Below are 26,529 nucleotides of genomic sequence, written 5' to 3'. Positions count from 1 at the left end.
AACACCCACCCCCTAGCATTTTACATCAAGCCACTGGGCTTATAATATTGAAAAAATATGTTTGTCATACTGTTTTTGAGGAGTTCTGGGGTAAAAAACAACAACAAAACAAAACAAAACAACAAACAAAACAAAAAACAAAAAACAAAAAAACAAAAACAAAACAACAACACTGAAACCTGTTTTATTTCATTACATACTATTTCAACATATAATTGCCAATGGCAACAGACAGGTAACAAGAAGCAGGGCAGAAACAGTCCAAAACATTGTTATGCTCTCTTTCTCCCCATCCCTCAATGTTAACTTTTGTTAAATTCACTAGATTCTACAAGTGCTACTTTACAAGTGGTAACCTAACTTCACTTTAGGTGATTGTGCAATTGGACATTCCTATTGTCATATTTCATATTATCCTCTCCTCATATTAAAAATGTATTCTTATTTTTCTGTACATGTAGAGTTTTCAAACACGGCAGGATGAGTGTTGCCATTTTCATCAACTGGCATCTATTAACATATCTGTACCACACATCATTCTTGTGATGATGTGTGGTACAAATATCTGCACAACACTATTTCCTGCTACGTAAACCTTTCCTGTGACAAGTCGGAAAGTCCCAAAGTTTACCAGTAAAATTCAGCTTCAGAAACTTGTACAATGCAACATTTCTCTCAGCTGTTTGTGGATGGTAGGCTGGTTAAACCAGTGTATCTTTTGCCTCAGTGATTCTAAAGACTAAACACACAAAACCCAAAACTCATGGCCAAACATGTGTTGTGCTGTCCCTTATGGATTAACTTAAAATATGTCAATTGTGCATGTTAAGCAGGAAATATTTAATTGTGGTCTTAAAATAAACATATGGTAAAACTACACATTTTATTCAACTATACACAAAGGTGTTACCTGGTATAGATATAAATTATGAATTATATATAAATTGTGAATTATCTTGTTGATGGTTTTTACGACATATTCCAGCTGCAAAAGCGTAGAGAATTGGATTTATAGTACTGCTGATAAATGTCAAACCTGCAAACATGTCATACCCATCATTATAAAACTGAACAATGTTCAAGTTATTACTTAAAATACCTCCAACAATCACAAGATTAAAAAACAAGTATGGCATCCACAGTACAAAAAATGTCACTATGATAGTGGTGATGAGTTTGAAGGTAGATGGATTGTTGAAAAATACTGCCTGATTTAGCTTTCTGTGCAAAAAAATATATGCACACGCAGTAATGGTGAATGAGCTGAATCCAACAATGCATTCTGTAAGCAACATAGCCACATGCTGTGTAGAGTTATATTTTATAAAACAGCTCATCTGATGCTGGTCTTTAATAATTTGTCGCGCCATTAAAGCTTGAATGGAGAGGACCATCGACATAAGCCACAATAGGATAAGGAGTCTCTTCTTGAATCTGATACATCGCTGCGGGTGTACAACCTGCATGTAGCGCTGGATGCTCAGAGCAGTTATGGTCAGTACACTGCTGTAGATACTACAATATACCAGAAATGTCATAATCTTACAGGTGGCGACACCCAGAGCCCAGTTGTACAGAACAGCGTAAATCCAAACAGGCAGAGTGATCAAGCACAACAGGTCAGACGTGGCCAGGTTCATCATCAGACACTGGGTCAGTCTGGACAGCTGCTCCCAGTTTGGTCTGAAGATTAAAACAGCTATATTTCCAGGGATTCCCACGAGGAAGCACAGTGACATAAGTCCTACTGGGACCAGAAACTTAAAGTCCCATGGGATCAAAGCTGAAGGTCCGGCAGTCAAGGAGTTGGTGAGGTTAGCAGAGGTCAGGTTCAACTGGTCCATGTCTGCTGCAGAGGCTTGTACTTTCTAATCACAAAACCAGAAACTGCTCATGTTTAAACCAGCTCCATTTCTTAAATAGCAAGAGATACGTAACAAGGGGAAGGAAAAAAAAGTCTTCTTTCTGGTTAAATTTAACTTCTTCAAAAACTGCATGCTTATCTGATCATAACTTGTAGCCTGTTGTCTTTGCATGAAAACAAAATAAAACTACATATTTTATCTACGGCTGGTTGCAGGTGATATGTTAAATCAGACCAGATCCCTAAAATTCCACAAGAATAAAGGCTGTGAAGAAGGAGAAGAGCAGGTGAAGAGATTGTAGTTCCAATTCTATAAGAGGGATGTTCCTGGTTTTATACTTTAGCTTCAGAACCTATTTAAACTGCAATATTACTGAACATTTACCCAACGATATGCAGTATGTCTCTGTTACTCTGTGCTGGCACATAAAATCAAGTGTATAATTTTACACAAAAAAAGTCGAAACTCTAAACAGATAAAACCAAATACGACACAGAGGTTGGTCCTTTTCCCTTGTTGGCATGGTGGACATGAACAGTGCAGTACATCCCAACTAAACTTTAATCAAAATCAGTACCATATAGGGTGGACAATACATTAATGTACATTGCTATCACTCAAACATATACTTGTTATCACTATCACTACTGACTACCATTGCTCTTGCAACATACAAGAGCGAAAGCGTAGAGGAGTGGATTTATACCACTGTTAATAAAAGTTACAGATCCAAAAACAAAGGCAAGATCATAAAACTTAGCAATTGTCAGGTTGTTAGTCAAAATGCCTCCAACAATCACAATATTAAAAGTTAAATAGGGTGTCCACAGTATAAAAAATGTCAATATGATAGTGGTGACAAGTTTTATCGTGTAAGTATCATTAAAAAATACTGCCTGCTGTAACCTTCTGTTCAGAAAAATATATGAACAAGTAGTAATGATTAATGAGGTGAAACCAACAACGCACTCAGTGAGCAATACAGCTACTTCCTGTGCTGAAGAAGTGTACTTCTGGAGACAGCTAATCCTCTCTTGGTTTTTGATGGTCTTTCGAAACACTAAAGCCGGAATGGAGAGGACCATTGACATGAGCCACAACAGGGCAAGGAGTCTCTTCCTGAACTGGAGACATCTCTGTTGGTGCGCAACCTGCATATAGCGCTGGACACTCAGAGCAGTTATGGTCATCAGGCAGCTGTAGAGGCTACAATATACAATAAAGGCTATAATCTTACATGCGACATCACCCAGTGGCCAAATATACAGAAGAGCGTAGATCCAAACCGGCAGAGTGACCAAGCACAGCAAGTCGGACAAAGCCAGGTTCATCATCAGACACTGGGTCAGTCTGGAGAGCTGCTGCCAGTTTGGTCTGAGAATTAAAACTGCTATATTTCCAGGGAATCCCACAAGGAAGCACAGGGACAGCAGCACTGCAGGAGCAAGATCTTTGGAGGCCCATAAGAATGAAGTTGGAGGTCCTGTGGCTGAGGAATTGGTGAAGTTAGTAGAGGTCTGGTTCAGCATTTCCATGTCTGTTGAGTTTTAATGTCAAAATGAGGCTTACCACTTCTGGTCATGAAAAAGGGAACTGGCAAATGTTAATGTAAACCACATTGTATTCTAATATTGCTCACAGGGAAGCTTTGTTTCTCACACATCTTTGGTCAGGTTTATCAGATAGGACTGTACCTCCCAGTAAGTGTATTGTTTTGTTTGTCTCCATTTTTTACCATTACTGATGTTTTACCCATCCATTATGGGGCTACAGTATAAATAAAACCACTGGCTTGAGTAAAGGATGAGTCCAATTTCAAGACCACATCTGTCAATGGGCACAGGGAAGTCATAAATACAAATGCCTGTTGAAAGTAAATTAATCTCGCTGTGCGCAGGGGATATAGGGATATTGGCAAACCAGGGAGTTGCCTAGGGTGTTATCTGGTGGACAGGTGCTAAATTGCAGTCATAAAAAGTAAAACAAAAACAACAAACAAAATTCTGAAAATTTTAAAACATATTTATATTTAAACATTATAATAAGAAGAGTAACTTAACAAATTGTATAAGTATATATAACCTTTTAATCAAACTCACAGAATTGCACATAATAAATAATTGAGAACTATAAGTCTGCAATGTTTTTGTGATTGATTGTAAATTTAATCTTCTTGAAAATTCGTATTTGTCTGACATAGTCCATTTGCAAACACATAAAGAAGTGGATTTATACAATCTTCATGTTGTTACTTAAAATGCCAACAATCATAAAATTAAAAATCAAGTATGACGTTCACAGTACAAAAAATGTCACTATGATAGTGGTAACAAGCTTGATGGTGGGTGGGTTGTTGAAAAATACTGCTTGCTTTAGCTTTCTGTTTAGAAGAATATAAGCACATGTTGTTATGGTGAATGAGCTTATTCCAAAAAAGCATTCAGTGAGCAACACAGCCACATGTTGTGCATGTGAGGAGTATTTTGGAATACAGTCGATATTTTTCTGATTTACTTTCATGATCTGTCGAACCACTAACATAGGAATGGAGAAGATCATCGATATGAGCCACATCAGGACAAGGAGTCTCTTCTTGAATTGGATACATCTCTGTGGGTGTACAACCTGCATGTAGCGCTGGATACTCAGAGCAGTTATATCAGTGTAATCCCTCAGTTGGCCAGGTCTGAACCATAGCACAAGACAAAATTTAAATCTGTCAACTGGACCAATCGTTGCAGGAGTGAAGGCATTTCGCTGCTCATCCAAGCCGCTTGAGTTCTTGTCAGATTGCCTTATATCTATCTGAAGGGCGAGGCCAACTACACTGAAACTGTAAACAGCTTTTGTCTCCAGTTTCAGCCTTCACGACCCTATTCAACACTTACTGGCCCGCTATTGTTCTCTTTGTTGCTGTTTGTTTTTGGTCTGAGGATAGAGTTGTAGATTGGTGAGAAACATCACCTCAGCTGTAGGAAAAGATCAGCAATGCCTCTTCTACCTAAGGAAGCTGATGAATTTTTTTGATGAACTGTGCCATTCAGAGTGCTGATGTATGGTGTGCTTGTGTGGTTCTCGAGATGCACTAAGGCAGAGAAGCAGGCACTCCAGAGGGCGGTGAAAACCGCTGAAAAAAAATCACTGGGTCCGACCTTTCAGAGATTGCCACTGTGTACACCTCAGGGACTGCTCCCATCCAGCATGCTGCCTCTTCCAGATGGAGGTACTGGTCACTTCAGACTAGAACCACTAGAATGGCTCACACCCTCTACCCACAGGCAATCAGACTCAACAACGAGCACTGTCCCCCTCTACCCCCTCCTTCCCCCTAGGTCCCCCCATAACTCTCCACTCCCCGCACCTACCATAACTGTGAACTGGACTCAGCATTAATGAAACAAACTCATCTACACCTTATACTGCTGTATCTTCCTCTGCCTTTGTTGTCATGTTGTTACATGCTATAAGTACCACAACAGTGTATATGTTTACATTCTGAGTATTTGCACTAATAGTCAAGTCATGTCAAATTTGTTTATAAAGAACAATTAAAAACAACCACCACTGCCAAAAGTGCTGTACAATATACATAAAGTGCAATCTTATAAAACAAAACATGAAAAAAATACAATAGACCACAACAAATGCAATATAGTACAAGAGTCCAAACAGTGCAAACAAATGAGTTTTCAACAAATATTTCAATTTTTTTTAAAATTTGGGCTGTTCTAATACCCAAAAGGAGATTGTTCCAGAGTCTGGGGCCAGCTACAGCAAATGCATGGTCCCCTTGAGTTTTTAGCTGGTCCTTAGAGCATCCAGAATCATCTGGTCTGCTGATCTCAACCTTCTACTGGGAACATGGACAGACAGAAGCTCAGAGAGATAGGGAGGGGCCACCCATGGAGACATTTAAAAACCATCATCAGAATCTTAAAGTCAGTCCTCAAGCTGACAGGGGGCCAGTGTAAAGAGGCCAACACAGGAGAAATATCCTCATATTTCCTGGTGCCTGTGAGCATTTTGCAGCATTTTAGACTAACTGTAATCAGTGGATGGAGCCCTGGTCCAATCCACAGTACAAGGAGGTACAGTAGTCTAATCTGCAGGTGATGAAGCAATGAATGACATGCCTGGCACTCAGGTATGACTTCACCTTACTGAGTAAATACAGTTGGTAAAAGCCAGATCTGACTATTTGGGTGATCTGTTGATCAAATTCAAAAGAGCCATCTAGAACAACACCAAGATTTCTGGCAGACTGATGTCAGTAGCAACTCAAAGATCTAGAAAAGTTTTGGCATCAGATAAAGCCCCAAATACCACAATTTCTGTTTTTTATTCATTTAGCTTTAAAAAGTTTAGAGCAATCCAGTCCTTTATATCCTGAAGGACACTTAAGAGGCTTTGGATGCTATCTGTGCTGGGTTTAAAGAGCAGGTAAACCTGCACATCATCAGCAAAACAATAAAAGGAGATTTTGTGTTTTTTAAAAATTGGCCAAGGGGCAACATGTACAAAGAGAACTGTAACGAGCCTAAAATTGAGGAACTCCACAGCTAAGTTGGTCCACGTCTGAATTATGAGGGCTGGGTTGATGCCAACATAGTTGAAGAAGATGGAAAATCAAAATTTGGTGATCCAGAGTGTCAAATTCTGCAGTCAAATCTAAAAGCAGTAAAACAGTGGAGGAACCAGAATCAACAATCAAAATAAGATAATTAAAAACCCGTAAAAGTGCAGTCTCAGTAGTGTGATGAGTTTTAAAACCAGACTAAACTTTTTCAAAGATGCAATTTTCTTCCTAGTAGTTTTGAATTTGCACAAAGGCCAGTTTCTCCAAAACATTTGACAAAAAGGCAGTTTAGAAATTGTCCTATAGTTTGATAGAACCTCAGAATCCAAATTTTGTTTTTTAAGCAAAGGCTGAACAATGACATGTTTAAAAGCACTAAGGACACAGCCTGAGTGTCGTAACGGGTGAGTGTAGCGGACCAAAGGATGCAGAAATGGGACAAAGTACGAACAGGGGGTGATCCGGAGGTGAGCAGGAACACAGGAACACAGGAACCCACAGGAACCCACAGGCACGACGGGAACGCAGGCATGACAGGAACACAGGAAACAGGAGACACGACAAATGCAGCACAGACAGGGTGAGTACAAACAGACGATCTCGCCCCGAGTGTCTTCCCCCATCTCCTCTTATCCATGGCAGGTGTGGTGATTAGCCAGATGGACAGCAGGTGCGCACGGGAAGAGCCGAGAGCTCCGCCCAGCTCCAGGTACAGGCAGGTGAGGGAGGGGGAAGAGCACACAGGGAGGAAAACCAGGAGCGGACAGTGCGGATCATGACACTGAGCTCAAAGGGGTGTTCATAATCATCATAAGACAGGGACCAATCATATCAAAGACATCTACTAGGAACTTGGAGGGAATACAATCAAGTGAACAGTCAGAAGGTTTTAGCATTTGACAGTTCACCAAGAGACACATCAAAGGAGGGATCAGCAGCTGTACAGAGCTAAGCTGAGTCCCTAATAAAATCATTTTTTCTCCACAAAAAAGTTGAGAAATCTTTCACACAACGAGGCTGACATTACTATTACTGGTTGCTGCACCAGAATTCACGAGGCAGTTTAGGGTATTAAAAAGTATTTGTGGTCTATGACTGTTTTTAGAGATCAGGTTCGACATGTACTTAGCTTTGGCACACTACAGATTTGATAATTACACAAACAGTCTCTTAAAATACCCAAAGCCTGTCCTTTTTCCACCGTCTCTCAGCACGTCTGCAATCTCGCCTGAGTGCATGCATGTGTTCATTTAACCATGACTGAGACACGGTCTTTGGGCTTTAAATGGAGCAACAGAGTCTAGAACGGTAGTGCAGGTAGAATTAAACAGATGTAGCAATTTATCAACACTTAGACCGCTCAAAATGTCCAAAGTGGTGACAAAAGAAATGAATGGATCTGCAAATGCCTGTGTGCCAGTTGACGAGCTAATTACTCATCAGTTGCTAATACTAATACTTACGCTAACCATGTTTAGAGTTTAATGCTCTAAATATAATTTTGTTTTTCCTTGGGCAATGACAATAAATAATTTAATTAAATTTAATTGAAGGTTACACAGACCTTGGGTTCACACACAATAAAACTAATTGATAGCAAAAAACATGTAGTTCATCCATGTATGTGTTGCCTATCAGTGGCAGGGCGTAAATCAGAATATATCCAAATAATCCAGTTTTCCCTTCACTTCTGCGTGTTTGAAGGGTGGTTGAAGTCACGGTAGGTACACCCTACAGGCCACTGAGGAAACTGCATCAAGTGTGATTCCAAATATCTCATTAACTTGTATTGTTGTCCTGTGTGCTACGGAGGCCATGCCATGCTACTTTCAACATGTGCTTTTACAACCGAAGAGGCCAGCAGGTTGTTTTAGAGACATCTGAGATTTCTAGTCTGCATGAGTGCATAGGCAACAGGAGAAGACAACAGCAGCATCAAATAAAAATTTGATGGCACAACTGACGAAAAATAACTCGCTTTTAGCTTCACGTTTCTAGTAAATAGATGTTACTTAGTAATACAGGCAGTCATTTAATCAATTGTGAGCTAGTTTCAGCGTTTGTGTGAAATGGAGGATCCAGACGGAGCAATAAAGTGACAGCAGCTGGGGCAGGTAGGAGCCCATCTGGTCTGTGACCTGTCTGTTTATGAAGTAACAGCGTTATAATAATGATGCTATTACACATGTGTGGAGGAACATTTAGCCGTTCTGCACCTACTCTGCTTTAAGGAAATACAGCACGTTTCATCAGGAAAAATGCGGTCTTGATTTGCATCTGTGATGTGAGTGTGAGCGCTGTTCTAGTGCAGGGCTGTGTTTAAGGTGATGTTGTGCCACATGAGGCTGTATTATAAGTGTACCTGTCTGAGCACTGCACTGTTGTTGTTAATGCTATGGAAAATTCCTAGAAGAATTGGGTTTCTTCTTTCCAATTATAACTGAAGAGGTTTTTTAGTACCAGATGGACATTTTTTTTAGGACATGCATGCCATTAAACTGACTGCAGTGATGAGGCAAAAACACAAAACTAATAAATATTTAAAAAAGAAATATAAAGAAACACTGCATCCAAACATTTTCTGGTTAACAACTGTTTACAGAAGGCTATAAACACATATTTATGTCATACAGCTTGACTGATCAGGTAACCAGGATGCACAAACGTACAGTTGACTTGTGGTGTTACACTCTGTACTTGAGCACAATTTTCTGCATGTGAAGCAGTTTTCATTTCTTCTTTTTTCTTTTACATGTGGCCAGATTTCCTCCCATTCTGAGTGAGTTAGTTAAGTAAAGTAATTCAAGACAAATGTTGAACATTTGATAAATTTCAATGATATCTCAGTGTCGACAGGGGCAATACACATTAGGGCTCTGTCAGCTCAATTCATGAAACAGAGTTGAGTAGGATTAGAATTTGTTTGTGTCGGTTTGTGTCAAGGTGAGTTCCTGAGATGAGAGGGGCTGCAGATAACCAAAAAGATAACCAGAATGACCAGAACATGGCTGTTATCTTCCCCTTGTGTTCTATAAGACCACTGCTGCATGGGAAACAGGACGTTTTCCACCTTTGTAAGAAAGTAAGCAATGGGTTAGGGTTTGTATATTGTCCAAATTCTCCCTTTTGGGCACATACACATGTGATCACTAAAAGAAAGGCCCCAGTCACTACCTTTCAACAAAAAAATAATAAACCACAGCAAAAAATCATAAGTCTTAGCTAACACATAATGATATAAAAAATATTAATCTCAAGTAGGTAATTTTGTAAAATGCTGGCAGAGCTTCAAATTATATAATATTATATAAAATATGTGACACTGATGAATAAAGTGTGTGTGACGCTCAGACAACATGGATGAAACAAAGAGCAGCTACTGTGGGAAACACCAAGAATAGAATGAAATTTAAACTGAATAAGTTTCAAAGTCAGATACAATAGAGATTTTTCTATTTGGGAGTTCACCAGTGTAAGTCAGCACAGATCAGTCACGTACATCAAATTGTGCCATACAGTCCTGTCCTTCTAAACAGTTAATAGTGATTTTTTTTTTTATCCTGTTGATTTTAAACCAGGACACTACTAGTAATGAGTCTAAAGGGAATTTTTACTTTTGCCTTTTGTCACCATATAAACCCTCCATAAACTCTATCCTTTGACATAAGCATGTAACTGGTGCCTTATGGACTCTAAAAACTACATTTTTTTTGTATCTTTCTGAGAAACCTGAGAAAATCTACACTTTAAATTAGGCTACGTGTTTTGACTTGATAAAAATGTAAAACTTGATAAACGTTAAACAGTTTAAAGTTTGTGCCTGTACTGTCTAGCCTGATCTCATCAGATCTTACAAGCTAAGCAATACAGGACCTTATTAGTACTTGGATGGGACAGCCTGGTGCCACAGTGGGGCGACAGTGGTAAAAAAAACTGTTGTTGTGCCCTTAGGCAAGACACTTTACCCACACTGCCTAGTATGAATGTGGTGTGTGTGAATGTTGGTGGTGTTTGGAGGGACCGATGGCGCAGATGGCCAACTTTTCTTTGCTACAATAGTATCTTGGAACCACTGATTGTGGAGTGAATGAATAATGCACCGTAAAGCAACTTGGATGTTTTGAAAGGCGCTATACAAATCAAAAGATGAATTTATCAGCAAAAAAATCATAGGGATCATTACAAAAGTGAAAAATTGTTCCGTTGCCTGTCACAATCACAAGATCAAAAAGTATGGCATTTGCAAACAAAAAAAAAAAAAGTTAAAAAGCTGGAACCATTGTTGAAAATTACCACCTGTAGCTTTCTGTTCAGTAAAGTATATTCTCAGAAACACATAGTTTCACACAACAACACAAGGCAAGTTTTATTGTACGCAGAACATAATTCAAAGTGCTTAACAGAACAAGAAAGACAAGCAAAAATCTAAAATTTTTCTTTGTAACACAAAAAATGTAATAATTTCATAATTTTTTCAACTAAATAGATTGGTCTTCAGGAAGACTGTTATATGCAGTATTTCTCTCAGCTGCTCCATGCTGGTAGGCCTAAAAAGTAAACTAAACACGTAAAACCCCAAATAACCAAATTCCCACTGTTACCTCTTTCAGACAGGGTCATGGTTTCAATATACTTACAAAAAGTGGTCACTTTTATATAATTTTGTTGTTGTGTCTAAACGAGTACTTTGAAAGATTATCTATTGAAAATCAGAATCTTGTTGGACGTTTGTATTTTTATGACATATTCCACCGGAAAATGCATAGAGAAGTGGATTTATGCTACTGTTGATAAATGTTAAACCTCCAAAAAAGTTTAAGCCAGTTGGATAAAATGCAACAATCTTCAAGTTGTTACTTAAAACACCTCCCACCATCACAAGATTAAAAACCAAGTATGGCATTGAGAATACAAAAAATGTCACTATGATAGTGGTGACAAGTTTGAAGGTAAATGGATTGTTGAAAAATACTGCCTGGTTTAGCTTTTTGTGCAGAAAAATATATGCACATGCAGTAATGATGAATGAGCTGAATCCAAAAAAGCATTCAGTGAGCAACATAGCCACATGCTGTGTAGAGTTGTATTTAGTAAAACAGCTCATCTGATGGTGATCTTTGATAATTTGCCGGGACATTAAAGCTTGAATGGAGAGGACCATCGATATGAGCCACAACAGGATAAGGAGTCTCATCTTGAATCTGATACATCTCTGCGGGTGTACGACCTGCATGTAGCGCTGGACACTCAGAGCAGTTATGGTCAGTACACTGCTGGAGATACTACAATGTACAACAAATCCAGCCATCTTACAGATAGTGACGCCCAGAGTCCAGTTGTACAGAACAGCGTAGATCCAAATAGGCAGAGTGATCAAGCACAACAAGTCAGACAAGGCCAGGTTCATCATCAGCCACTGGGTCAGCCTGGACAGTTTCTGCCAGTTTGGTCTGAGGATTAAAACAGCTATATTTCCAGGGAATCCCACCAGGAAGCAGAGTGACATGAGTCCTACTGGGACCAGGGTCCTCAAACCAGAAACTGAAGATGGAGGTCCTGCAGTTGAGGAGTTGGTGAAGTTAGCAGAGGTCAGGTCCATGTCTGCTGCAGAGGCTTGTACTTTCTGAGCACAAAACAAGACAAATGACACCAAACACCAGCTCAGATTCTAAAAAAAACCCCAAAAACTGCGAGAGTCACATAAAAAGCGGAAGGAAAGAAACAGTCTTCCTGGAAGAACAAACTACATGCTTGATATGATCTAAAGTTGCTATAACTTGAGAGTATTATAGTAAGCCTTAATAGAGGGATAGATTTTAGATTTAACTTTGTTTCACCACGCTCCGTAAAACACACACACATATACAATTAACTAAAACGTGCTAATATGTGAAGGAGGTGGAAAAATACCACAGCAGATGAAGAGTGATGCCGCAGAAGTGAGGAACCCTATCACCAACACTCTACCAAGCGAGCAACCACCTCCAACCCAGCACTGGAGCAGCAAAAGTCCAAAAACAAAATAATATATTTAACAGACTAATAAAGCAGACAAAGTAATAACAATAAAATAATAATAATAATAAATTAAACTAGGCCCATAATACCCCCAAAAAAGATCCAAATAAAAATGGCTAATGACCACCAGAGTCTATAAAAACAGGTTTTGATGGCCCATAATTACAAAACAATCTGAAAATGGAAAATCAGAAACTCAAGAAAAAAGAAGAAATCAGAAACTCAAAAAAGTCTTGCTTGATTAAAATATGTCCTTGTAGAAGAAAACGCAGAATTCATAACATAACAACCATTATCACTTTCACAGTTAAATACATTTTGTGTGTAAGACATATATAACGTAGGTATCTGCCACACAGGTTCCCTCCCAAACACACAAAATAACATCTAAATCTAAAACCAAAAGCCACAATACTGTATAGAAAACAAAATCAACAGTAATACACAGGAATAGTTGTACAACTAAAATATATAGTCTCTCTGTAATGCTCTCTATATTGTACCTTTAATGTCACAGTTCCACAAGAGGCCTATTGATTCCCAGTGAGGTCTTTAATGACCCACCAGACCCCGAAGGTCTCTCCCACAAATTGGTATACCATCTCCCATCTCCCCTCTTCCTGAGGTGAAACCCTTAATTGACCACAATAAAACTAATCTTTAGGTTATATATTTAAGTTGAGGAGTCAAAATGGTTTACAAAGTTACTTACTATACTATACTATACTCTCTGGTCCACCTGCACAGGGGTGACCACAACCTGATATGTATCAGTTCTCTGTGTCAACCACTTCTGACCGGTTTTACCTGATTTCAACTGTTGTTTACCGTTTGATATAGAGCATGTGAGCATGCATGTACGCTGTAGGTGCAATGAAAATTTATTTTAGCAGCACAGCAGTAGAATGACATTTGTTCAAATGTCATGTTTCCGTAGTAGAAAACGTAATTAGCTCAGCTGCTCTACTCCGAGCCCCTCTCATGTGACCGAGCTCCTCACCCTATCTCTAAGGGAGCGCCCAGCCACCTTGTGGAGGAAGTTCATTTCGGCCGCTTGTATCCACGATCTTGTCCTTTCGGTCATCACCCAAAGCTCGCTCACTCACTCACTTATTTATTTGACTGGGACAATGCATATTGATGAAAAGACATGATTCAACATGAGTGTAAATACACCAGATTATAGCCCAAGGCTAATTTCCATCTGTTGTCCCAGGGGCTGGGGTCACAAAAGGGTCAAGTTAAAAATTGCACACTACATTACATTCACAGCCAGTTCCCATGGCTGCACATTCCACACAATTGCACATCCCATTCATTGCACATTCCACACAGTTGCACATTCCATTCATTGCACATTACACTCATTGCACAGTTCCCATTATTGCACATTACACTCATTGCACAGTTCCAGTTATTGCATCATACAAAAGATTGCACATTCCAGTCATTGCACAGTCCCCATTATTTCAGTAAGTTTGGCCACCCATTCAAGACAATTACATTCTGCACCTACTCCCTTCATATTTTGCCCACATATTTTGCCCAGACATGCAAATATGTCTCCATGGAACAGTTAAAATGACATTGCTTCAATAGATGAGTGCATGACCGCAGGTAATTGTAGGAACGTAGACTGACTGGTAAATCGATTGATTTGCCTTTCGACACAGTTCCTTCTTTACCACGACAGTCTGACACAGAGACCGTATCACTGCAGACCCTGCACCAACCCACCTGTCAATCTCACGCTCCATCCTTCCCTCACTCGTGAACAAGACCCCGAGATACTTGAACTCCTCCACTTGAGGCAGAGACTCCACCCACCCAAAGAGGGCAAGCCACCTTTCTCTGGTCGAGAACCATTGCCTCAGAGGAGATAATTCTCATCCAAGCCACTTCACACTTGCCTCAATGAAGCCATCAGGACATCATCATCTGCAAACAGCAGATATGAGATCCCGTGGTTCCCGAACCACCGAAGGTTGCATGCCTTCTCCAGATCCACAAAACACATGTGGACTGGTTGGGCAAACTCCCATGAGCACTCAAGGACCCAACGGAGAGTATAGAGCTGGTCCACTGTTCCGCAGCCGGGATGAAAATCGCACTGGTCCTCCTGAATCCGAGGTTTGACTATCAGTCCAATTCTCCTTTCCAGTACCCTGGAATAGACCTTACTGGGAAGGCTGAGGAATGTGATTCCCCTGTAATTGGAACACACCCTCCAGTCCCCCTTCTTACACAGAGGGACCACCACCCCAGTTTGCCAGTCTGTAGCCCAGTGGTCCCCAACCTTTTTTCACCACGGACCGGAATAATGTAGGTATTATTTTCACGGACCGACCTTCTATACGTGGCAGATAAATATGGCAAAAATAAGTTAAGTGCATAAAAAATACAACTCACCATACCGCTGCATCAGTGGGAGTCCTGCACTTGTTTCTTCTTTCCTTATTGCTCACATTAGTTTCTTTCAAAAAACTCTAAATCTTATCTTTTAATCCCAGGTGCTTAGTCTCCATGTGCCAAAGCAGTTTTGAAGGTTTCATTGCCTCATTTGCTTTTTCTGCATATTACGCAGAGCCGACTCTGCGCGTGAGAGTGCGAGTCACCTGTAGCGACAAACCCATATTTTAAGTAGGACTCCTGGTATTGTCTGTTAACTTTAGCTTTCTTTTTCTTGGAGATCATGGGCTCCTTTTCTGGCTCCTCAGTTGGCCTTTTCCCCTTTGTGAAAAAGCTCTCCAAAGACTTTTGTTTTGGCTCATTTTCACTCACTTGTGGCTCTACTTTTGGGCGACGTGTCTGATGTGTTATACGTGATACGTCATCGCGGAGGATAAGAGCAGATAATATACTTGCCACTACATCAAATAGATTTCTGTGGCAATTTCCTATCAGGATTTTCATTATATATCTACGGACGAGCTTATTAGTGCGTCATGAGGGACGGGCGAAAGTTATGTCAGAGAAGATGCGGTTGCTGATAAATTATTTACTGTTTTTGTGCGGCCTGGTAGCAAATGCGTGGTTGGGGACCACTGCTGTAACCGCCAAACAATGTTGCAGAAATGTGTCAGCCAAGACAGCCCCACAACATGCAGAGAGTTATGGTAAGTCGCTAAGGCTCAGGGACGTGATCTTCTGGTTCACCGGGGAGAACTCCAACATCCTCACCCCGAGGACAACGCCAAAGAAATGGAGAGTCCAGCCCCTCTAAGGGAATTGGGTTCCAGAGCCCAAGCTGTGAGTGAAAGTGAGACCAACTATGTCTAGCGGTAATGCTCAACCTCCCACACAAGCTCAGCCAAAGTCTACTTTGGATACATTCCATGACTTGACTATTCCCCTGACTCACTGGCTTGACCATTGATTGAAGAACATTTCCCACAGGACATTTTTATTTTTAGTTTATTCTGGGCCCATATGTTGCTATAGTTGCTATATCTCAGCTTCTATGAACCTAGAGGTCGAGATATGTACATACCTTGAAATAGGTTACAACATCCATACACAAACTTAGCACACACCATCTTAACCAACAATGAATGACAGCATCAAAAATACGCTGACACAATTAAGAGGACGGCATCCTTAGAAACTTAAAAAGTCCAAAAGGAGGTATGACTGCTGTCTTGGACACATCTTGAGGATGTACTGAGATCTGGTGATAGCCCCTCACCAAATCAACTTTTAAGAAGAAAACTGCTTCAGCCAAATGCACAGAAAAATCCTGAATGTGTGGAACCAGGTCATTAGTAGTGGCATTGTCAAGGCGTCAGAAACATCCACACTGGCGCCACTCACCAGACTTGGGAACCATGTGAAGGAGAGAAGTCCAGGGACTGTTGGAACGGTGCACAATGGAAACCCGCTCCGTGTTTGTGAACTCCTCTTCGGCTATTATAAGCTTGATCACATCTAAACTGGGTGCACAAGCGAAAACTAGTGGGCCCGCTGTAGTAATAGAATACTCAACACCATGTTTAGCTACTGCAGTGTACATTGGTAAGTACCAAAAGCAACTGTGAACGTGGGCTCTGTCGCTTTCCTGCTGCTGATGAACACGGGGGACAGAGCGCTGAGCCTTTACTCCAAAATGGTATTAGATTGCATTTGCCATTGGAATCAATTTGTGTGATTTGAACTGATCGAATCCAGTCATAATTTTTGATAGAACACATCTAACCAGAATGCCAACCAGAGTTCGTCCGCCTCTTCAGCCAAGTCCCAGTAATAAGTGAGCACAAGCTTGGATGTTAGCAGGGCAGTGCACACAGGAGACAGGACCTGGCATAGGAAAAGGTGAGTGAAGGGAAACAAAGCATCACCTAATTTGAGTAAAGACAACATATTCAACAATCAGTTCAGAAAATTAGCTGTCACCTAAACCTGACAGGCACAGCAAACAGTCGTCTCACTCCACATCAGATAGCTGGTAGTGGTGGCTGTACTACGTGAACAACTGACTTCACCTCAACATAACTAATATTAACTTAATAAAATCTAAATTGAATAACAAAAAGACATTTAGCCAAGGCTGCCCCTAGCGAACCGTGTCAGTGGAAATGAGGGTTTACACACCCGTTAGGTCACATGGGTTCTGTTTACTTTCGTCTTCACTCTATTTTCTGATCCTGTTTATTTTCTGCGTGCATTAGTGATTTGAAGAGGAGCCTTGTGTGTGCTGACATGGAATGTATTTGCAAGTATCTGTGTGTGATTCACCAGCTGCAACACACATACCAGAGCACAGCAAGGAGCCAACGCTGGAAAACCCCGCCCCAGGGACAGGCACCGTTTAACTTATCTGTCACGGGTGTGTATGTTTTCGGTGTGGTCTACAGTGGCCCATTACTACATAGTTTTGTCTTATTCTGTTATTGCACCAGACAGAAAATTCTGAACAGTAAATATTGTTGATATATTGTCATTTTTATTAGAATGTGCACATTTAGAGATTTTGTTTTTTGTCTCATTTCCATCCCTAGGTGTTAGACTGTTGTAATACCACTGCCTATATTTGCTTTTAGTACAGTACAACAATTATATTTACACATTATGCAAATCAGTGTATTGATTACTGGACCAAATGGTTTTGATTAGCATTGTACATTTCAAAGGTAAATTAATGTGTAACTGATCATGTTTGTCTGTGTAATCCCTCAGTGATCACCGTTTGATCTATAGTAAAAACCAAAAGTAAATCTGTCAACTGGACAAAAAGTTGTTGGAATGAAGACATTTCACTGCTCATCCAAGCCGCTTCTTCAGTTCTGATCAGATATAAAGCAGTGTCCATCAGCAATCTGACCAGAACTGAAGGATCAGCTTGGATATGCAGCAAAATGTCTTCAATCCTACAACTTTTGTCCAGCTGACAATTGTCAAATCAAACTTGAATAATGTCTGCTAAGTTTGACAATGCAGTACAGTGTTCTTGTAAATGTCATCTTTTTAAAACACATGTTTGCAATGTAAAACAATACATGCTTTCACATAAATGTATAAGTTTATTAGCATTTGGATATTACAGAACATATGTTACAGAACGAAAATGTTCACCCTGAATTTTAGCTGCTGCTGTTACTGTAGCATTAGGTGGTCTGACAAAAGTTCAAGCCTGTGTGCCATCTCTCCATCAGTGTCGCCATAGCAGTGGAAAAAGACTGATCCAGACCAGGAAGATCACTCAGCAGCACACAGATGTATGTATCTCTCGAAGGACTACAAAACCAACCTATGATAAAATAGGCCCATATCAGCAGGCATACATATGATGGAGTTTAATCTACGGGTGCTGTAAGAATAACACACAAAAGATGAATTATCTGTATATTTCACTGATATAACTGAGCACTAACAAGCAAAACTGTAATTGACAAATCATGTGAGGATATAATAAAAAATCATATATCCATAAATATTTACCCTGAATGTTTCCTTACAGCAGTATCAGGCCAAGTGAGTAGTAAGACCATCCCCTCATCTCTGTGGTAGCACTAATAAAAGGACATTCGAAATAAGCAAGACACACAAAGGGTATTGCACACACACATATGTTGTTATACAATTATGTCCATGTAAAGTATTTCTCTTAAATATGTGCATTGATGTAGCAGTAAAATGTGACTGTATAATAAAATAAAACTATTGTATTTTGCCCACAATGATGCAAGAACCTTAATAACACAATCAGTACATTTTACCAATGTTCATCAACAAGCTGTGGTCCAGTCAGACACTGTATGGGCTTTAGGGATATCATTGTGACTTTAACAACACAAATGTCAACATTACACACACATTTGTCTACCTGTACTATGTCTCATGTTCAAAGCATTTTTTTTTTCCGTATTATCCTCTCCTCACCTTAAAGATTTATTAATATTTTTTCTGTACATGTAGAGTTTTCAAACACAGTAGGCTGAGTGAGTGTTGCCATTTTCATCAACTGACATTGGGTCAGTATAAACATCAAACATGAATTCTTGACGTGTGATAAAGATATCTGCACAACAAACACTACTTACTGCTATGTAAGCCTTTCCTGTGAAAATAGAGCTAGAGTTTTAGGTTAAGGGTGGCCAGGGGATATCAAAGTTTCATCATTGGGGTTCTTTATGCTTATCGCCATGCAGACATATACCACCAACTCTACAGTCAGTGACCACAATATTGTCCACAAACCTCTGCTCTGATCAAGGCTGACCAGCACGCACGTAATGGGACAATAGAAAGACACATGACTGGACTGAATATAAGCATAATTTAAAGCCGCAAGCGGCGATGATGGCCCTCGCCCCCCGCGCGACCGCCCCCCCATGCGACCGCCCGGGTCCGGCCACCGCCCCACGCACCATTTTCCCCGCCTGGCCACCCCACGGCCGCAATCCGCCCCCCTTCACACAGTTTCTATATAAATATGTGTGACCAACACATTATAATGGAGGTCCACGCCGTTGAACCGGCAACCTCGTGCACAATACAGGTATGGTGTAATGGACTTTTTTGCCTCTTTTGAGGTCCACAATGATATCACCAACTTTCATGCCAATCGGACAAAGTTGAGTTTTTTACCTGTACAGTAGGGGGCGCTATGGAGGTCACTGGCCACATGTTTATAATGGTTCTCTATTCACAGTTTTAATCCGCATCAGTGATTAGAATTTGAGCTTTTTAGTCTGATCCACGTGTCTGTGAGAGGGAATCAAATATGCAGGAAAGCAGTCATATTTTGACAGTGTGCTGTGCATAAACCAGAAAGAATATCCCCAAAACGTGGATGATTATTGACAATAATCATGTGTACATGCTGTATGTGGAGTTTGAGGAAATTTGGATGAAAAACCTAGGACTACACAGGTTTCATTTGCACTTAAGGAAAAGTCTTGTAGGAATTTAAATCCAATGACGAAGTCATATTTTGAGGGCATCCTACTCATGAACCATAAAGAATATCCCCAAAACGTGGATGATTATTGACAATCGACATATGTACATGCTGTATGTGGAGTTTGATGTAATTTGGATGAAAAACCTAGGAGTAGATATGATTCATAGACATGCAAGTCAAAGTGCCAAGTGCCAATTTCTTTTCAATTCATTGCGCCCCTGGTGGCCAACAGTGGAAAATAACCCATGGCCATAATGTAATTTTTTGTTTCTTCTGAGACCATGAATTGATGCCCCAAATTTCATAGGAATTGGATAATGTTGGCATTTCACCTCTATGGTAGGGGGCGCTATAGTGTTCATTTTGATTAAAATTAATATTGCATTCCATTCAAGGCCCAATCTCGCATATGTGATGTGAATGTGAGCTCTGTAGGGCAATGCCTGTGGTCGTGAGAGGACATCGAAAAAACAGGAAACGAAGGCGTATTTCGGTGGCGGCGTACGGGCGAACCGTGTGGAATTCGGAGAAAACGTGGATAACTTCTGAAAACCCATGTGTCTGGATGTGGCATGTGAAATCTGAGCTCATTTGGACCAAAAACCTGAGACTAGTAGCATTTTGAAAACACGCTGCGAATGAAGCGGCGAATTTTTGATCCAAAATGGCCAATTTCCTGTCCGTCATACAGCAGTGCTTCAATTCATTTTTATGCTTGTTCCATGGTGCTCTATCACTGTTCCGAATTTTGTGCATGTATTCCAAAATTAAACAGGCTCCTCTCCCATAGGGGTGAAATTTTAGGTGGCGCTGTCGAGTCAGGGGGCATGGGACATTTTCCCGACACCAATTTTATGAAATTTTTTGCCGAGCCGGTCGATTCTATACCCCCATGTGAGACTTTTCGTGCATGTTCAGGGGGTGAAAAATGTGAAAAACGAAGAACAATGTTAATATGCAGTGTGGGCCTGGGCTGTGTGGCCCTGACTCTATATGAGAGGGGTCTGTGGCTTTGCACCGGCAACTACGTACATAATACAGGTATGGTGTATTTGACTTTTTTGACCCTTTTAATGCCCCCAATTATCTCCCCAAGTTTCATGCCAATCGGACAAAGTTGTGTATTTTACCAATACTGTAGGGGGCGCTATAGTGTTCATTTAGATAACAATTAATAGTGCATTCTATTAATACCCTGATATCACATGTGTGATGAGAATTTCAGCTGTCTAGAACCATGTATGTGCGTGTAAGAAATTTTTTAATGATTTTTTTTTTTTGTATTTGCGCCCCTGGTGGCCAAGTGTGAAAAAAGACCTATGCCCGTAATATTATTTTTTGGTCCACGTCATGCCCCCAATTTATTTCATGCCCCCAATTTATCTCCCGAATTTCGTAGGAATATATATATAATGTTTGCGTTTCACCCTTATGGTAGGGGGCGCTATAGTGTTCATTTTGATTAAAATTAATATTGCATTCCATTCATGCCCCAATCTTGCATATGTGATGTGAATGTGAGCTCTGTAGGGCAATGCCTGTGGTCGTGAGAGGACATCGAAAAAACAGGAAACGAAGGCGTATTTCGGTGGCGGCGTACGGGCGAACCGTGTGGAATTTGGAGAAAACGTGGATAACTTCTGCAAACCCATGTGTCTGGATGTGGCATGTGAAATCTGAGCTCATTTGGACCAAAAACCTGAGACTAGTAGCGTTTTGAAAACACGCTGCGAATGAAGTGGCGAATTTTTGATCCAAAATGGCCGACTTCCTGTCTGTCATAGAGCAGTACTTCAATTCATATTTATGCTTGTCCCCCCATTCTCTATCACTGTTCTGATTTTTGTGTGTGTTTTCCAAAATAAACCAGGCTCCTCTCCCATAGGGGTGAATTTTTAGGTGGCGCCGTCGAGTCAGGGGGCATGGGACATTTTACGGACACCAATTTTATGAAATTTTTTGCCGAGCTGGTCGATCCTATACCCCCATGTGAGACTTTTCGTGAATGTTCAGGGGGTGAAAAATGCGATTGTTTTGGTGGAAAAACGAAGAACAATGTTAATATGCAGTGTGGCCCTGAGCTGTGTGGCCCTGACTCTATATGAGAGGGGTCTGTGGCTTTGCACCGGCAACCACGTACATAATACAGGTATGGTGTAATGGACTTTTTTGACCCTTTTAATGCCCACAATTATCTCCCCAAGTTTCATGCCAATCGGACAAAGTTGTGTATTTTACCAATACTGTAGGGGGCGCTATAGTGTTCATTTAGATAACAATTAATAGTGCATTCTATTAATACTCTCACATCACACGTGTGATGTGAATTTGAGCTGTGTAGCCCAATGCATGTGCGTGTCAGAAATTTTTTTATGATTTTTTTTTTGTATTTGCGCCCCTGGTGGCCAACCGTGGAAAATTACTCATGGCCATAATGTAATTTTTTGTTTCTTCTGATGCCACTGATTTATTCCCCAAATTTCGTAGGAATCCGATAATATTGGCGTTTCACCCCTATGATAGGGGGCGCTATAGTGTTCATTTTTATTATAATTAATAATCCATTTTATTAATACCCTCATATCACACGTGTGATGTGAATTTGAGCTGTGTAGACCAATGCATGTGCGTGTCAGACATTTTTAAATGATTTTTTTTGGAGTCTTTGCGCCCCTGGTGGCCAGGTGTGAAAAATGGCCTATGCCCGTAATATTATTTTTTGGTCCACGTCATGCCCCCAATTTAGTCCCCGAATTTCGTAGGAATCCGATAATGTTCGCATTTCACCCCTATGGTAGGGGGCGCTATAGTGTTCATTTTGATTAAAATTAATATTGCATTCCATTCATGCCCCAATCTCACATATGTGATGTGAATGTGAGCTCTGTAGGGCAATGCCTGTGGTCGTGAGAGGACATCGAAAAAACAGGAAACGAAGGCGTATTTCGGCGGTGGCGTACGGGCGAATCGTGTGGAATTTGGAGAAAACGTGGATAACTTTTGAAAACCCATGTGTCTGGATGTGGCATGTGAAATCTGAGCTCATTTGGACCAAAAACCTGAGACTAGTAGCGTTTTGAAAATACGCAACGAAAAAATTTGGCGAATTTTCGATTCAATATAGCCGACTTCCTGTCCGTCCTAGGGCCGCACTATGATTGGCTTTTTTTGCTTGTCTCCATGAGCTCTATCACTGGAGTGAATTTCGTCAAGCTAGGGCGAAAAATGCGTGTCGGCTCCCAATTCATTTTAAAATTTTGAATTTTCTAGGTGGCGCTGTCGAGCCGGCGTGCTTCGGACATTGTCGCGATGCCAATTTTATGAAATTTTTCGCCGAGCCGGTCAATCCTATACCTATATGTGAGACTTTTCGTCGACATTCAGGGGGTGAAAACTGCGATCCTTTTGGCGGAAAAAAAATAAGAAGAAGAAGAAGAAACCCAGGAAGAACAATGCCCCTCGCCATCACTTCGTGAGTGGCGAGGGCCAATTAAAGACTCACCACATTGTCACTCAGAAAGTTCAACAGTTTACCAGTAAAGTTCCACTTCTTAAACTTGAATTGCATTATTTTAACCTTTACACAACACTATGCAACATTTCTCTCAGTTGTTTGTGGATTGTGGGCTGGTTAAGCAAGTTTATCTTTTGCTTTAAAGATAAGAAAGACTAAGAACACAAAACCCAAAACTCATGGCCAAGCATGTGTTGTGCTGACTCTTATGGATCAACTTAAAATAGGTTAATTATACATGCTGAGCAATAAATATTTAATTGTGGTCTTTACATTAAAGTATGGTAAAACTACACATTTCATCCAACGATACACAATGATTTTACCAGGTATAGATATAAATCTTACAGTGAATTAGTTTATCTTGTTGAGGGTTTGTATTTTTACAGATAATCCAACCGCAGAAGCGTAGAGAAGTGGATTTATAGTACTGCTGATTAATGTTAAACCTTCAAAAATGTCAAAGCCAACATTATAAAACGGAACACCTCCACAAATAAAAACCCCTCCCACAATCACGAGATTAAAAATTAAGTACAGCATCCACAGTACAAAAAATGTCACTATGATAGTGCTGACAAGTTTGAAGGTAGATGCACTACTGAAAAATATTGCCTGGTTTAGCACGGCAAGGATCTTCTTGAATTTGATACTTCTCTGTGGGTGCACAACCTGCATGTAGCACTGGAGCAGTTATGGTCAGTACACTGCTGTAGATACTACATAGTAGAAATGTCAGAATCTTACAGGTGGTGACACCCAGAGCCCAGTTCCACAGAACAGCATGGATCCAAACAGGCAGAGTGACCAAGCACAAGGCCAGGTTCATCATCAGACACTTTGTACAAAAAGAAGTTGCTAATCTGAAGGTAGCATTATCACATGTTTTCAAAGCAATGACTGTACCTTACTGCCAGGTTTGCATATATCTGGAATATTATGCAACCAAACCAAACTATACACATTCACACAAACACACACACAACTACATGTTATTTGTTCATGGTGTGTAGGTATTACATTGACATTCATTTCCTGGAGTCCTAATTATAACCAGTCATGGTCTGGTTCTTGGTTCTCACCACGCCCCCGTGACAAATTTGTCCACAATGTGATGATTAGGAATGTCATTATAAAGCGCTACCTAAAGCTACCGTCTGTAATTAGATAGGCCAACCCGCCCGTTGTATTCTCACACTTCATGCTATACTAGATGCTTTCTATGTGACTGCAGTCTGATAGTGTGCCAGCTTTGGCCTGACAGAAGAACATCAGAGAGCTCATGTGAGCCTGAACCAAGCCCTAGGGCCTAAACATGGCCACCCATTGAAGTCAATGGACTATGCTCAATTGGGCTTGTCACAAGTTTAGCCTTAAGTGGATAGGTGCACCCAATCGTGCCCTGTCCATTGACCATGTGCAGCTGAGACTTCGCGTGACATGAGTGACCGGAGTGGCTGCGAAGGAAGCAAGGGAATAATAAGTAAATTATAAATTATAATGTTTATGCTCCCAGGGCGCTTCTGAACCATGTTTTAAACCTGCAGCTCATGACAGTTTGGCTCTTTTGCATTGCTCACATTCTACGTGACAGCTCTACCCAATCAGCATGTGAGCTTAGCTAGAGCGAACATAGAGTGTAGCTGAGAAAAATGTATGATCTGAAAATAGGTAAAAATCGCGACAAAATTTGGCCTCTCTGAAAGTTGTAGATGCCCTGTCAGCTGAACACGAGCAGTTTGTGATTACATTGTGCTCTATGAGAAAAATCCTTTCTGGGCAGGAGGGATTTTTTATAATACCAATGAGTGGCCACTAATGCAACTTGTGACAGCTCTAAGATAACAATACCTTCTCCAGTTTTAAGAGATCCATGGTCTGAACAGAGGCCACGTGACGGGAGGATGAGAGGAAAGAACTAGATTCACTGTGATCTACTGGTAAAAAAAAAATCTAATAAATTTAGAGATGGTAGCTTTAAGAAACTGCTGTAACTTCAGAAGTTGTGAAATTCAATTGAAAAATTGTCTGTGCTTTGTAGATATGAGCAGTCATTTACCTTAAGAAGTTGAAAAAATGAGCACATGGAGACCAGTACTCTAGATCGTGCACTGTTATTGCCCCCGCCAGATATATTCATATTTTCAGTGATTTCACACAAAGTAACCACTTAAATGTTTTAAGAACATTGTTTTTATATAACAGGAAATATTTGGTTTGGTCAAAATGAAAGCATTATAAAAATACACATTTTATTCAACTATACAAAACTGGTAATAATCACAGAAATCTGTTTGAAACATGAAACTCATGTGAATGATTTGATCTTGTTGACAAATTGTGAGGATTGCTGAAAAATACTGCCTGGTGCATCTGTCTGTTCAGAAAAATATATGCACATGTTTGAATGGTGAATGAACCAAATCCAGCAAAGCACTGGCCAGCAGCGCTGTCACTGGGTGGACTGCAGATTTGTACTTTGAGAGACCACTTGATCACTTGCTCTCCGTTTTACACGTTTTTTTTGTTTTGTTTTGGGGTTTGTTTGTTTTTTATAACTAAGAATAACTCAGCATTACAATTTTTAGTAAAATATATTTGACTGGAACACTTTACCTTGGGGACACAGATACATTATATGTTTAAAATCCTACATCCTATGCTTTTAAATAGGCTGTATTTCATCCACTGGCAGAAGGAGGCGGGGCGCATGCTCCTTTGAGCCTGCTGATTTTTTCTAGTTTACCAGTGGGATGTTGGTTGGATTGAAGTTAACGCAGTGAAAATGAGGGGGACTATTCTTTTGAAAGCTGTCGGGATGCACCACGTTTTATATTGCTAAGAAGAACAACATTCAAAGGAAGTATATTTTAACAGTGAGGTAGGAACAAACGTGTTTTGTGCATACTACTTTGTATGAGAAGAGTCAAATTATGTTTGTTAAATTAATGCTATATTGTCCAGTTGACTTTAACTTTAGGTAGGTTTAAACTAATTACACAAGTAAATAAGATAAGAATAGGCCTACTGTTTACGTGAACATCGAAATATTTCCAATTGATAAGTGCTGATTTGAGTGTTGGTCCCGTGCGCCCTCTACTGGTCGTTTATTTATTTATTGCTCTGTTATTTATTTATTTATTTATTTGTTCATTTA

At 40.3% G+C, this 26,529-nt stretch overlaps 4 protein-coding genes across 5 annotated transcripts in view; 1 reads left to right on the top strand and 3 right to left on the bottom strand.

Moving 5' to 3' along the window:
- LOC117392469 (inactive serine protease 35-like) overlaps positions 1-26,529 on the top strand; it is a 28,808-nt gene that overhangs the window by 311 nt on the left and 1,968 nt on the right. The window contains exon 2 of one of the 2 annotated variants that reach the window (XM_055232038.1): positions 26,153-26,253. The gene's annotated coding sequence lies outside the window, so the exon portion shown is untranslated. Of the gene's footprint in view, positions 1-26,125; positions 26,254-26,529 lie in introns of those variants that run through there. The other variant, XM_033990561.2, reaches the window with a different exon arrangement.
- LOC117392504 (type-1 angiotensin II receptor B-like) lies at positions 500-1,844 on the bottom strand. The gene is made up of 2 exons (XM_033990599.2): positions 1,100-1,844; positions 500-600 (listed from the first exon to the last, which is right to left on the bottom strand). The coding sequence occupies exons 1-2, from the start codon at positions 1,842-1,844 to the stop codon at positions 500-502; spliced, it is 846 nt and encodes a 281-aa protein (XP_033846490.2).
- LOC117392503 (leukotriene B4 receptor 1-like) lies at positions 2,510-3,400 on the bottom strand. The gene has a single exon (XM_033990598.1). The coding sequence runs from the start codon at positions 3,398-3,400 to the stop codon at positions 2,510-2,512; it is 891 nt and encodes a 296-aa protein (XP_033846489.1).
- Positions 11,141-12,057, bottom strand: LOC117392502 (leukotriene B4 receptor 1-like). Its single transcript, XM_033990597.2, has one exon. The coding sequence runs from the start codon at positions 12,038-12,040 to the stop codon at positions 11,141-11,143; it is 900 nt and encodes a 299-aa protein (XP_033846488.2). The 5' UTR covers positions 12,041-12,057.

The sequence above is a fragment of the Periophthalmus magnuspinnatus genome, chromosome 24, assembly GCF_009829125.3.
Source record: "Periophthalmus magnuspinnatus isolate fPerMag1 chromosome 24, fPerMag1.2.pri, whole genome shotgun sequence".
Taxonomy (NCBI): Eukaryota; Metazoa; Chordata; class Actinopteri; order Gobiiformes; family Gobiidae; genus Periophthalmus; species Periophthalmus magnuspinnatus.
This window is presented reverse-complemented; position numbering and strand designations above follow the sequence as displayed.

Coding starts and splice junctions, on each gene's coding strand:
- LOC117392502 (XM_033990597.2), bottom strand. CDS start 12,040: ATGGACCTGACCTCTGCTAACTTCACCAACTCCTCAACTGCAGGACCT.
- LOC117392503 (XM_033990598.1), bottom strand. CDS start 3,400: ATGGAAATGCTGAACCAGACCTCTACTAACTTCACCAATTCCTCAGCC.
- LOC117392504 (XM_033990599.2), bottom strand. CDS start 1,844: ATGGACCAGTTGAACCTGACCTCTGCTAACCTCACCAACTCCTTGACT. Junction 601..1,099: donor TAATCTTGTGATTGTTGGAG/GTATTTTAAGTA, acceptor GACTTGTCACAG/GAAAGGTTTACGTAGCAGGA.